The 13,732-nt window shown below is 38.7% G+C and overlaps 1 protein-coding gene across 1 annotated transcript in view; it reads left to right on the top strand.

Annotated features, from left to right (window-relative positions):
- The window catches only part of SOGA3 (SOGA family member 3), a gene marked incomplete at its 3' end in the record, with an annotated part of 48,187 nt that overhangs the window by 435 nt on the left and 34,020 nt on the right, over positions 1-13,732 (top strand). The window contains exons 2-3 of the mRNA XM_021716307.1: positions 267-360; positions 1,672-1,830. Coding sequence (XP_021571982.1) covers positions 267-360; positions 1,672-1,830 — 253 coding nt within the window. The remainder of the gene's footprint in view (positions 1-266; positions 361-1,671; positions 1,831-13,732) is intronic.

The following is a 13,732-nucleotide window of genomic DNA, read 5'->3' as shown; positions in this document are numbered from 1 at the left end:
GGCGGGGACGGGCCAAGGGCCTCGGGGGCGCGAGCGTTCCGCCGCGCTGCCCACGAAATGCCAGGGTCCTGGAAGGGGAGGAGCTGACAGGTGGGGCTAAAAAGTCCGGCGTGTGCGGAGGGCCCGGCAGAAAGCGAGCTCGGTAGGCTCCCCTGGGAGCGACTCTCGAGAGGTGATGGGAAGAGGACGCCTCCACCCCGGCGGAAGCAAGGGCGTGGCAGAGAGCAGGCTGTGGCCTTGATCTGGCCTCCATTCTGGCTTCCAAGAGGGGGCCAGGTGGACTCAGGCCCTTGGCAGCACTCCTGGGACTTCCGGGAAGTTGAAATCCAGAGCAGGAACCGCAGAGGGAAGATAATCAGGGTTAAGATTTCTCCCTGCGAATCCCCCACCCCCCACCCCCACTTCCAGGTCTCCTCCTTTTCTGCGCTTGCGACTTAGGTGACTTCCTGTGGGGGTGGGGGTGGGGAGAACTGTCCAACCTGCTGCCAGTTTGGAGAAGCGGAGGGAGAGCGAAGTAAATAAAAGCATCTCACTTTTAAAGTGAAGTTGCTCCTTTAGAATCTCTCCTAGTGGAGCGATCTCAACCTTGAAATGTGTTTTCGATTCAAGTGTGGTCTCCAGTTCATCTGGACATTGACGATGCGAACCAGATATTGCATGGATGGCCTTAGACAGCCAAATAAACACACTGTTAATTGTATTGACTTTATCAAGATATAAAGAATAAATGTAATTATTGTTTATGCTTTAAAGAAAGCTATGAGTACACCTTGTGTGAAAGTCGCTGTTGTGTTTCTTTCTTACCTTTGTTAAGTCACTATCCACCAGCAAGCATTTGTTACATATATTATCATTTCTTTTAATTCTCACAGGGGAAAAAAAAATGACCTTTAAGGCAGGAATTATTAATGGCATTATTTTACAGGTGCAGAAGCTGCACTTTGTATTCAGGTTATATGCCCAGACCAGGAAAGCAGCTAAAAGGTAGCCAAGCTCACTCTCCACCTAGTTTAAAACCACAGCCTGTGTCCTAAGCCTCTATACCAGACTCCTCCACTGATCTTCCAAACCCTGACATTTTCAAAAATAATTTCAAGACATGGGACAAAAATTGAGTCATTCAAAAACATTAATCTCAAGGACTAAAGTGTTTTCTAAACTTAAGCACTTAGACTTTTAGGTTACAAAATCAAAATTCATTCCCCATAGGAATTTTTCAGTTGTTTAACATAGGTGATAATGGACACATCCACCTCATAGTTTTACTGCAGACTTAGAGAAGATGTAAGATTTCTCTGCATGTGATAGAACACAATAGAAAGTTTGCTACCATGATGGAGTGTAGAAGTTAAGGAAGCACAATCTAGAGTTAGATCACCAGGTTTCTTGACCCGGTAGTGTCTACCTATTAGCTGTGTGACCTTGAGCATATCACTTTACCTCTCTGAGACTCGGTTTACTCATCTATGAAATAGGAATAATAATAGTACCTATCTTATAGGATTGTTTTGAGGGTTAAATGGTTGATGTATGTGAATGGCTTCTATGTAGCCTGCAGAACACTACCTGGCACATGGGAAGCGCCACATGAGTATTGGCTCTTAATGCCTTTAGCCCACTTATTGTATCGTCTTGCATTATATTTTTATTGTTATGAACACTTCAATTCAGGTTGCAAAAGATGTATCTGTGAGACTTCACCATGAATTGGAAAACGTGGAAGAAAAGAGAACAACGACAGAAGATGAAAATGAGAAACTGAGGCAGCAGCTCATAGAAGTTGAAATTGCAAAGCAAGCTTTACAGAATGAACTGGAAAAAATGAAAGAGGTTAGTGTTTGATCATCTCATGGTCTACTATATGTTTTTAGCTCTAGAAAATAATTTCTAGGACTAATATGACTGTTAAAATAATTCTGTCTTTTACAGTTGCAGGACAGTTTTTGTTCACATACAGTAGCGTAAAAAAAATGATTTCATACTTATAAAGAAGTAGCAATGAAAAATTCTGACCTGATCTCTGTCTCTTACTTGACATAAATGAGCTACAGCTAATGTTTTATCTCTGTGTCATATAACTGTATGTTGGTTGAATAAATTACACAGCATACTCAACACAAAGGATGTCAGGAGTATGAGGGAGTCAGCCTTGTGTTAGCCGAGAAGAAGGGTCCTTTGAGATTACTGCTGAGCTTATAGAATCATAAACTTGTAGGGTGGAAAAGGCTATTAAAGCCATTTAATCTAATCCAATCACTGCTTGAATTCCCTCTGTAACAAATTCCCCTTGCCCTCAACAGTCTAAAGCATTGAATATCGCCAGTGAATAATCCTAAAGATCTTTCACAGCAGCCAATTTTATCACATCATAGCTTTGTTTAAAGGTTTTCTTTGTTGTGAGTGGAAATTGATATAATTGTAGCTAACCAAGTCATCTACCCTTCAGAGTAGAAAGGTCAAAATTCTCTTCCACATTCACCTATTTGAAGATTTCTGCCTTCTTTACCCTGAGTCTTCTCAAAGAACAAAATCAGGATCAAAGAAAGTAATCTGAGGAAAAAATAAGCAGAAAGATTCATCAAAAAGTAGTTCACTTTATGACAGCCATTTAATTTGAGTTAAAATGATGTTTTTCTTTGAAAATTACCTGAGTATGTACAATGCAACTTGTGAAAACTATTACTGAGAATTGACAAATGTGTAAGTGGTCTTCTGAACAATTTCCTCTGCTTGATATGCAGAATCCTAAAGCAAATTCTAATCTTTTTACAGACTAAGTGGAGTGTTGAGCTACCTCTCATTGTTATGCTTATCTTATACCTACCATGTAATGGTGACAATATCAATAATCTGTTTAAGAATAGGTAAGTATCAGGGCCTTAGAACATGTTTTCAGTGGAGTATACTATTTTTTATCTTAACGTCTACTTATGGTATTATCCTGACTTTAAACATTTGTAGCATAATAATATAAGGAAAATATTTTAATACTATAAAATTTTGGGCTAATAGCTAAGAATGGTTCTGTGCTACAGTAGAAAAACAAAGAGGCTGAGAACCATGTGACCCCTCATCCACCAGTAACTAATTGGATAACTTTAAAAGGTGTCTCACTTCTACTTGTCTCCATTTATCCAGCTGTGAACTGAAAAGGTTGTTTTCAATTATTCTTAACAACTTTTCCCAGGATATAAGACTTTTATCATGAAATTCAGTATACTGCCATTTAAAAAGCAGCATAGATTTTTTTCCCTAAAGTTGAGAAATTAAAAATAAAATTAATAATATAGGTATAAGTATATACTTATTCAGCAATAATGTGCAGTAAATAATAAAGTAGGTGACCGTATTAGCTTCCTAGGGCTACTATAACAAAGTGACAAAGTTGGAATGGCTTAAACAACAAAAATGTATCGTCTCACAGTTCTAGAGTGTAGAAATTCAAAATCAAGGTGTGGATAGGGCAGGATTCTTCTGAAGGCTGTAAGGGAAGGATCTATTCCCAGCCTCCCTGCTTGGCTTATAGATCACCATATTCATGTTAACATGATGTCCTCCCAGTCACTGTCTGTTTCCAAATTCCCCTTTTTGATAAGAACACCAGTCATATTAGATGAGAGCCCAACCTAATGACCTCATTTTAACTTGGTTACTTCTGTAAAGCCCCTCTCTCCAAATAAGGTTACATTCTGAAGAACTAGGGGGTTAGGACTTCGATACATGAATTTGATGGGAAGGATGGGAAGAGAGAACACAATTCATCCCACCACAGAAACAATTTGATAGCTTCTTCAGGGCAAGTAAAGAGAAAGTTCCTTGTCAGTCTCATTAGGCTTCATTCCCTGTTCACACATCACTTGTGTTCTCTCATATTCACTGTTTACATAATTAAAAACATTCAAGTAAAAACAAACTTCACTTGATTACCAGAGATTAAAAAAAGGAATTCTTTGTAATTTGGTGTCATGTGAGTGTTCCTCAAATGGATATCTGAAGTTTTGTTTTTTAAGAATGACATAATAGCTTTCTGGTTTTCATCCTACATCCAGGAAAGGGGAAAATCAAAACACTGTCTATCAATTAGCTAGAAAAAGATTGGACCTCTCCAATCTTAACCTAAAAATCAAAATAATCCAGCCAGCAGCAGGAAAGGCTAGAACTTGGGAATATCCTCAAGATCATTTGGAAAGATGCATTTCCTTGATTATTTCCCCCAAACCTTTTCATGTGACTATTTCTTCCTTCAGGGCTCTAACTCTGGGATGAGAAAATGCTGTTCCAGCACCAAGCAGTGTGGGTATATGTGTTCATGCCAAAGAGGAGTGAGAGTTATAAAAGCCAGATGCCAATCTCTGATTAGGGAATAAGACGGTAAAAGTGTAAAGAATTTAGGAATGTATATGCAGGACATCAGCTTTTAAAGGAGTCTTTTATTAACAAAATATCATTCACAGTTTGAGAAGCCTGTTGGTTGTGAGGAACAGAAGTTAAAAATAGAGAAGAAATGAGAATGAGTGGAAAAATAGAGATCTGAGAGATACTAAATGTAATAAGGGAAACATAAAGAATATTATGGCAGGAGTGCTCTGTGATCATCCATTTGAGGTTGACCTTCACAGTGTTCACAAAAGTGAAAAAGTGGTTTTAAAATATATTTAGAAATAGGAAACATTTCATTCGAATAAGACTTTTACAATGGTAATTTTGTTATCTTCTAAAAAGATGAGTACTAAAACTGAGCTCTGCAGTGATAACTGGTTTACTTTGTGGGGTAGGGGTTGTGAGTTTTCCCCTGGATGACTTGCAACGTCTTCAATTAATCAAAGCTGATGGCTTCCTTAGTTGTAAAATGAAAGCATATTCAAGTCCTTGGTGAGTGTTAACCACATAGACTGTCTGGCCTTTGTGTCAGTCTACTAATGGAGAAAAATAGAATCAGGCCAAGCTCTCCACTCTAAGAAAAGACACTAGTTATAGGGTAAAACCATAAAATGCTAAATAGAATATACTAGAGAGGAGCAATCCTCCAATGCTGAGTTTAGATCTTTAGATGGAGTCGTATAGATGCTGAACAGCACTCCGGGGACCAATAGGCCATCTGCTAGAGTTTGGAACTCTTTGCTAAGAGTTTAACTATCTTCAAGGGTATCGACCAATTGCTCTCAGGGCTAGTGGCCGCACAAGGTCCTATGCATTCACTCACATCTATCTGCTTATTTTCTCCCCCTGAGAGGATGCAGTAGGCACCTGGGAGTAGGAAGAATTGAGTAGAGGCAGGATAAAGGTGATTAGCTGCATCTCATTTCTTCCCTTTGCAACACATTGCTTGTATTGAAATAACTGATATTCTGCCAGCTACAAACAAGAGGGACCTCTTAGAATGCCACCTTCGAATCTTAATAGCATTCTCATCCCAATCATAAAGCATTGATTGCTTCTAGCTGTATGTTTACTTGCTGTGGAAAAATACATTCACCTTTATGTAACCTGGGGAAAATAATGGTCCACCGTTCAGCATCACAAATGATCAGAGAGACAGAGGTTTTTGTAAAAGTTATTCCATGCAAACAACTAGTTCTTTGAATGTGATGATGGGTTTATACACAAGCAGGGTCAAGTGAGGGCATAGATAACACACTCTCTATGAGAAGTGACTTTTTGCTCCAGTTAAACTGAAGATCACTGCCCTTCATGAAATTCTGCTGCTGTAGAAGTGAACTTTATTTTCAAAGCTTGGAAACTCCCTGTGCTCTTCAGGAGAGAGGAGACTTCTCATGCCACTTGTAAGATGCGGTGCTTGGAGAAGCATCGATAACCGACATTTGAGCAAAGAAATGACCAACAGAGGAGAAAGGGAAGAAAGAATAAGTGAGAGCATGATGATTAGAATTGTTTACCAGATCTTTTGCTTTTCAGAATTTGTGCTCTGTGTTGTCTCATTCATTACTCGTATATAAGAATCTTAAAAGAAAGTAATTTTCTTACCTTTTCCCAGTCTTTGCTATAAAGGGTTCTTAACCGGTCCACTGCAATAGTACTGTCTATCTTGAGACTTTCATTTTTTGTGCACTTGGTTAATAGATCCTATCTATTACAGTGAAATCGCATTATGGAACACAAAAATAATTAGCACTATAAATTTTAACAGCTGTATCTCTGGTTGTTGTTTTTAGAGTCCATTGAGAATATGTCTACAGACGCAGATTATCTTTACAAACACAACACTTTAATAGAGAAATTTGTGTACCATATGTTTACAATTACCTATTTATTTTCTTATATAACATAAAAAAATATCATGACTATGCTTGACTCTGACAGGGCATGTTTATTTAAGCAATAAAGTTTGAAAAAGAAATGCTGAGTGATAAATCAGTGAAGAAGCAACTCAAGAGCCAGTTTTAATGGGGGATTTCTTTGGCAAATGGATATTTCCCCCTGGTTTTGGTAGTTTACTTACAATTTGAAAATGAAACAGTAGTCATGGATATTTTGAAATGAAATGGCCATAAGTATTTCTAAATGCATCAATTAAGCACTATTACTTTAGGTATATCTTCTCAGAGCCAATAGTTTGTGGAGTAACATAGGCAGGAATACTAGAGACAGAATTGAAAATAAGTAAGAGGTAAACATAGGTAAACATAGGAAAGCCCATCTTTCAGGAAGTGCTATGAATGAGTTTTTTTGTCTGTTTTGTTTTGTTTTGAGTTGGAGTCTTACTCCATAGCCCAGGCTGGAGTGCAGTGGCACATTCTCGGCCACTCCAGCGTTGACCTGCTGGGCTCTGGCAATCCTTCTGCCTCAGCCTTCCAAGTAGCCGGAACTACAGGTGCGCGCTTCCATGCCCGGCTAATTTTTTAAATTTACTGTAGAGACGTGATCTCGCCAAGTTTCCCAGGCTGATCTCAAACCCTCATGTTCAGGCAATCCACTTGCCTCAGCCTCCCAAAGTGTTGAGATTACAGGCTGAGCCACTGAGCCTGGCCATGAATGCGTTTTTAAAGATCATATTTAATTTGGAATCATAAACTTGGTTGGATTTTTAAATAAAATGACATGTGCAGTTGCATGGATTCTGAAGTGATTCCCAAGAATCATTCTTGTATGAGTGGCTCTTTTACTCAGATGCCAAGTCCTCAGCAGAAGCTAAATAGATCAGAAATTAGTGGATTATTTTGTTAAATATATTGAACTTTTATTACAATCTTTACATTTCTGGTTATTTATGTAGAAATACAGGTCAGCATTATATACACCCACATGATTGATCAGATTCCAGTTCCCTTCTTGGCTGAAATTTGAACTTTGAAACTTGAAACTGTAAAGTACTATATGAGTACAGATTTTATCTGATTAAGTATCTCCTGTTGAGTAGATTTCTAGTTCCCATCTAAAATGTCTGTTGAATTAACGTTAGCAATGTAATGGGCTTCATAGAAATTGTTCAATGCACGTATATTTAAATGTTTGTTGTCACTGCTAATGAACCATATTCATGAGAGCTAAGTCTCCAACCCTGGACTCTGCTTAAGGCCAGTTGAACATGGTCCACGGGCTTATGGCTGTACTTTGAGTGACCCACCCTTGAAGATTAGCAGTTTACCTGTGTTAAATATCTCCATGGAAGAATATTACTTTTATAGTACCAAAGGGTTGTTTACTTCTCTGACTTCTGTTTCTAGCCTGCCTTAAAAAGAGATTTGAAATCGTTCACGATAACATCATAAAACTATTGAAATAAGGGTTTAAAAATTAGGTCAAGTAAAAATTCTGGTAAGATAAAGGAAAACAACCCAAGGAATGTACATTGCTATGAAACAACTCTGAGTTTAGTAACATTCAAAGCAGGGAAATACACCTTGAAAGAAATTCTTTGCAAGCTGTTCCCAGAGATGGAGACAACACCAGGTTTCATATGAGACATCTGAAGCAATCATGATGGAAATCAAAAGTAGTACAACAAAATGATGACAAGTATAAACAGACTATGTGGCAACTAGCTCGGATGGGTGAGCCTCCTAAACAATTTCTCCTTTATATAATCAATCAGTTAGGAGTTAAAATTCTACCAAAAATGAAGTGGTCACTTTTTCATTAGCCGTGAATTTGAGTGTAGTTTATTAGAAAATGTATATGTGTAGTCAACTGTCACTCCCTGTGACCTTGAGTAAAGAACTTGAAATTTATAGGCCTCAGATTTTTTTTGTAAATGTAGAAATAAACTGCTTTCAAAAGCCCCTGTAAAGATGTCGGTCACCCATCTCTGTTCTCCCTGAAAATTTCATAGTCAGGTATGAAATTTCATTTTATGACTATTATTTAATTACTATAATTATTTTTTCACATATTCAGTCAACAAGTATTTATTTAACAGTAGTTTATAAATTTGCTGTAGTGTGGCCATATGGCTACCACAGATAAAGATATAGAGACACCACATTTACAGATATAAAGATGTAAATGGCCGAGTGTTGCCTTAAACTCCAAATCTGCACTCACTGAAAGGCCCTACTGAAGGTTTTTTAATACACAGAGCAAGATCTACAATGACATCTCTGATTGTTGCTATTCAACATTGAGGGCCTCAGTTAGTGCGGCAGAAATTAGAACTAAAGACCTGATGAGTAGGGCTGAGGACAGTGGATCCTTCTTAATAATCTGGACTGCACTTTTTGATGTGGTCTTAGCTTTTCACCCTAGGAAACCATAAAGACCATGTAGCAGCCTATGAATTCACCATTTTTACCGGTAAGAAGACCAGTGCATTGAAGGATGACACAAAACTTTCTAATTTGTGCAGAAAGTATCTGAGGTAGGTGCTTTGAACATACAGTTCTTGAGGTGAAATCTGTCCCCTGGAAGGCTGCTAGGTTTTCTCAGAGAGTGTGACACATGAATTAGTAAGTGTTGATTCTCAGTTAAACATCAAAACATTTGTATTCTGCTATTATCAAAACTTGTCTTTGTCCCTGTGACTTTTCTGATGTTTTTGAAAGTTGCAAATCTTTGTTTCCAAGAGATAATACAAATCTCTGAGGTTATCTGGCCTTTGTATGTGTGACAGATTTTAGCCTCATGTAAAACCAACACCCAGTAAACAACCTCAGTCCCTTACTTAAGTGATTCAGGGGATCCAGCTGTGACTTAAGTAGTCCGTGTGGTGCCTTTAGGCTTTGGGGCAGTGATTCATGATACTGTTGTCTTGCTACTCCCCTCTACCATGGCTGCCCCTGCCTGCCTGAGAGTGGCCTTGCTCCTAGCAGTGGCAGAAAATGGCACCTTATTTCTGTCTCAGCCTTTTGTGTAAAGATGGCGACTTATGATCTTTGTTCTGACTTTAATTTAGTAAACATTTATTAAGTATCTATATTATGTATAAGGGATAACCACAAATGTCACCATGAGGGTAGTCCCTGCCTTCAAGTTAATTATTTTCTGATAAAAAGACAGTAGTCTATAAGTTGTACTTTGCAACATATTCATTACTGAGCCAAACAATTTAATATCCATTATCTCATGAAGTCCTCACAAGACCAACTAGACTGTAAGCTCTATGAGATCAGGGCCCATACCTGTTTTGGTCACTGTGTCACTCTCAGCATCCATTTCGGTGCCCAGCACGTAGACAATTAGAACATCTTCTTCTGTAATATTATAATCATTATTTCATACTTAATTTGAATATATATTTTTTTCCTGCACTAGACCCAGGTTAGTAAATTCCTTGAGGGTAAGGACCCTGTCTATCTTCTTCATCATTGTGTCTACAACTAGAAGAGAGCCTGGCACAAAGCTAATAAGTAATAAGTAATTTTGAACAGAGAATGAATGATAATTAAGCAAAGTGTTTTTTATACCTTATTTTGCAAAGGGGGAGCGGGGGGAAAGTGACTCAGAACCAGTCCCTTTTCATGGTGCTTAGTGTGATATGACCACAGTGAGAAGGGAACAGATGGATAACTCCAGCCTTACCTTACTTGAGGAAGTAGAGGTGTCCTGAGACTTTGCTACCTTCTAAAAACTTCCAGTCCTCTGCTTTGCTTCTCTCAAATCCCAGATACTCCCCAGAAGTAACAAATCTTTCCTGAAACAAGATCTTGTAGGCTTCTTAGTAGCGGATGAGAATAGGAACTCAAGAATAAGAGAAGAACTCTGACACCCTGGGTATCAGCTCTGCAGTTTAACCTTTCTGTGCTCCGGTGAGGAAATGTGAAGTGCAGGTTTGGGGAATGAGAAGAGACTGCAGATCCTGTCACTCCCCAAAACCATTCAATGGGATTTTCTTTAAATCTTTCGTGCTTGAGACAGTTGATTTTGCAGTTAATTTGGCTAGAGAGAGGTGGACAATTACCCCAGGACTACAGTGACTCAGTAGCTAACCATGCTGAGTGCTAATTACATGCCAGTCACTGTACCAGGTACTTTATGGATAATCATGTTGTTAACAGTTTCTTTTTAGGAATGAAGACTTCAAGGCTCAGAGAATCTACTATCACCAGTTAGCAGGCTGGGTCTACACCCAAGTCTATCTGTCTACCTCCAAGGGGTGGTCTCCAGGATTCACTGATGAATGGCCTCTCCATGGCCACTTCCACTCTCTCCCTAACTCACAAAATCCTACCTTCTTAAGGGACCTCAATACTCCTGGGATCTTCTATTTCTATACCTCCAGGGCCTATTAGGCAACGCTTGATCAAGCACTGAGAGAAGGCTTCCAATGTGTTTATAGAGAAAAATCTATTTTATCTCACAGAAAAGGAGTTTTTGGGGGAAAAAAATAGAAATATAGGACTAGAAAAATGTTTTCAAGTCTGGCTAATCTCCTTTTTTTTTTCAAATATAATAACTGTGTTAAGGCTAGGCTCGGTGGCTCAGCGTGTAATCCTAGCACTTTGGGAGGCTGAGGTGAGTGGATTGCCTGAGCCCGCGGGTTCGAGACCCACCTGGGCAACTTGGCGAGACCTCATCTACACTAAATCAAAAATTAGCCAGGTGTGGTAGCACGCCTATAGTTCCAGCTACTTGAAAGGTTGAGGCGAAGGATCGCTGGAGCCCAGCAGGGCGAGGCTGCGGTGGCCGGGAGCAGCCACTGCACTCCAGTCTGGGCAACAGAGTGAGATTCCAACTCAAAAAAAAAAACAAAAAAAGCACTGTAATTTCAGATAAGTCACGTAATAGCTGAATCATAATTTAATCACCTCTTAAAGGAAAGTAAATATTTTTTCTGTCTTGTCTACTCACAGGGATAACGAGATAAAAATACATGAATGTGCTTTATAAATAAGGTGCTATATTAGATATTGTTTTTGTTATTGTCATCACATAGCTCTAGGTTAGCTGGTCAAGAATTAACCCCTGGAAATAATGTTTAAGTCTATGAGAGTGAAATTTTTGATTGAATAGTACTCCATTTCTTTTCTGCAGATCTCTGAAACACTTTTGCTTTCTCTTTTCTTTTTTAAGGTGAAAAAGCAAGATTTATTGAGAGAACAGAAAAGCTCCCAGAGCAGTAGGGGACCCAAAGGGGTTGCCCTTGCTTTCTTTTTTCTTATGAGTGCCTGCTACTCTCTGAAGCTTCCTTAACTTACTTCATTACAAAGCCATGCTAACCGCTTCTACCCATCCTGTTGCCTCTTCCACGGGGCCTCTATTTAGTCCTTACTGCTTCACATCCATTAGTTCACATTTGCTAATGTTTTGGAGGACGGGCAGATAATCCAGCTGCACTGTGCACTGCTGCATTCATCAACTGGGCTGGCCATGCTGATCTGTCTTGTCAAATGTCTTTCTTCTACCTTACTGCTCTGTCAATATAATTCCTAAAAGGAAACACCATAGCAGAGAAAGGAGAACTGTTCTTTGATCAAAAGTATTCAAGCACAAGATCATTTAGATTGCTTTGTAGCTTTTATTGACGCCACATGCTATATACACACTATGCTTTCTGCATTTAAGATCCATATTTCTACTGTATTCTCATACACACAGAGTTATACACACAAAAGCTATCGATAAACGCTTGGGCAAGAGAAGAGCTTTTTAAAAAGATAACGTTGCTGTTGAAGGAACTCGTCTTTCACGTCTTAATTTATAGTTTACTTCGTTTCTTGGTTTTCCTTTACTTATATTTTGAGTAACTGTAACATGCAATTTTACTGTATATTGGAAAGTATTTTCCGAATTAAAAATTCAATTATATCTTGAAGGGAGCTTCAGAGAGTAGCAGACATTCATAAGAGAAGAGAAAGCAGCCGGGCTCGGTGGCTCAGCCTGTAATCCCGCGCTTTGGAAGGCTGAGGTGAGTAGATTGCTTGAGCCCGCGGGTTTGAGACCCGCCTGGGCAACTTGGCGAGCCCTCATCTCTACAATAAATCAAAAAATTAGCCGGGTGTGGTAGCGCTCCTGTAGTTCCAGCTACTTGGAAGGCTGAGGCAGAAGGATCGCCGGAGCCCAGCAGGTTGAGGCTGTGGTGGCTGGGAGCGGCCACTGCACTCCAGTCTGGGTGACAGAGTGAGACTCCAACTCAAAAAAAAAAAAAGAAAAAGAGAAAGCAAAAGCAGCTAACCTAGAGCTGTGTGATAATAATAATAGAAACAATATCTAATTTTAGACTTGGCTGTCTTTGAATGGAAATACATTTCTTTAATGTTTCTGTTCTAATTCCATTTTTGCATTTCAGGGTCAGTTAAATGAATCTTTAATCCAGATGGTAAATTATATTTGATGATGACATTTGAAGATATCATTTAGCCTTTTTTCTGACATCTTCCACTTTATATTTATATATTTTACTTAATGGGACCATTTATATTCAGCATGATTCAACTTAGAAGCACTTAAAATTAAAAATCCAAAGGATTCTATATTCATCTACTGGCTAGTTCAATTATTTTCAATTTGTCTAGCCATTTAATCATAAGGGTAAATGGTTAATAAAATTAACTTTTTTTTTTTTTTTTTGGCTATACAAAGAAAGAGTTTCTTGGCTGGGCTCGGCTCCTCAGCCTGTAACCCCAGCACTTTGGGAGACTGAGGCGAGTGGATTGCCTGAGCTCGTGGGTTTGAGACCAGCCCGGGCAACTTGGCCAGACCTCGTCTCTACAATAAAATAAAAAATAGCCAGGTGTGGTAGTGCATGCCTGTAATTCTGGCTTCTTGGAAGACTGAGGTGGAAGGATAGCCACAGCCCAGCAGGGTGAGGCTGCAGTGGCTGGGAGCATGCCACTGCATTCCAGTCTGGGCGACAGAGTGAGACTGCAACTCAAAAAAATAAAGTAAGAGTTTCTTACTATTACATTATTCAAAAACCTTGAATAATGTAACAGTAGAAAAATGTAACAGTGGAAATAATTAGGCAGTCCAATAGCTTGCTTTGTTGAGGTATATAATAAGCAACTAACACTGGTATGTTGCATCACTGCCTCTTTTACATGGAAGAAAAGTTTTCATAGAACTTCATCGACTGAATTTATCTGTGTATATTCAGGAGAATCTGTTATATGGAAAGTATTACCTTTCAAAGGTAAAGTACAACTATTGGATTTATTTATTTAGAAGTATGGCTAAATTTGAATGACAATAGTTATATTCTGCAACGATTCTGAAAGTAGTTATCTTATTTTTAATTCTACCTGTTAACTTTTTTTTTTACACATACAATTCTCAATTTTTCCAATTACCAAAATCAAAAAATGAAGCAAGGGATTTTCAAAAATGCTTTTATTAGTCT

Source organism: Carlito syrichta, unplaced genomic scaffold (assembly GCF_000164805.1).
Source record: "Carlito syrichta isolate Samal-C Ts95f unplaced genomic scaffold, Tarsius_syrichta-2.0.1 Scaffold308687, whole genome shotgun sequence".
Taxonomy (NCBI): Eukaryota; Metazoa; Chordata; class Mammalia; order Primates; family Tarsiidae; genus Carlito; species Carlito syrichta.
The sequence above is the reverse complement of the archived record's forward strand: the minus strand, read 5'-3'. Positions and strand labels throughout refer to the sequence as shown.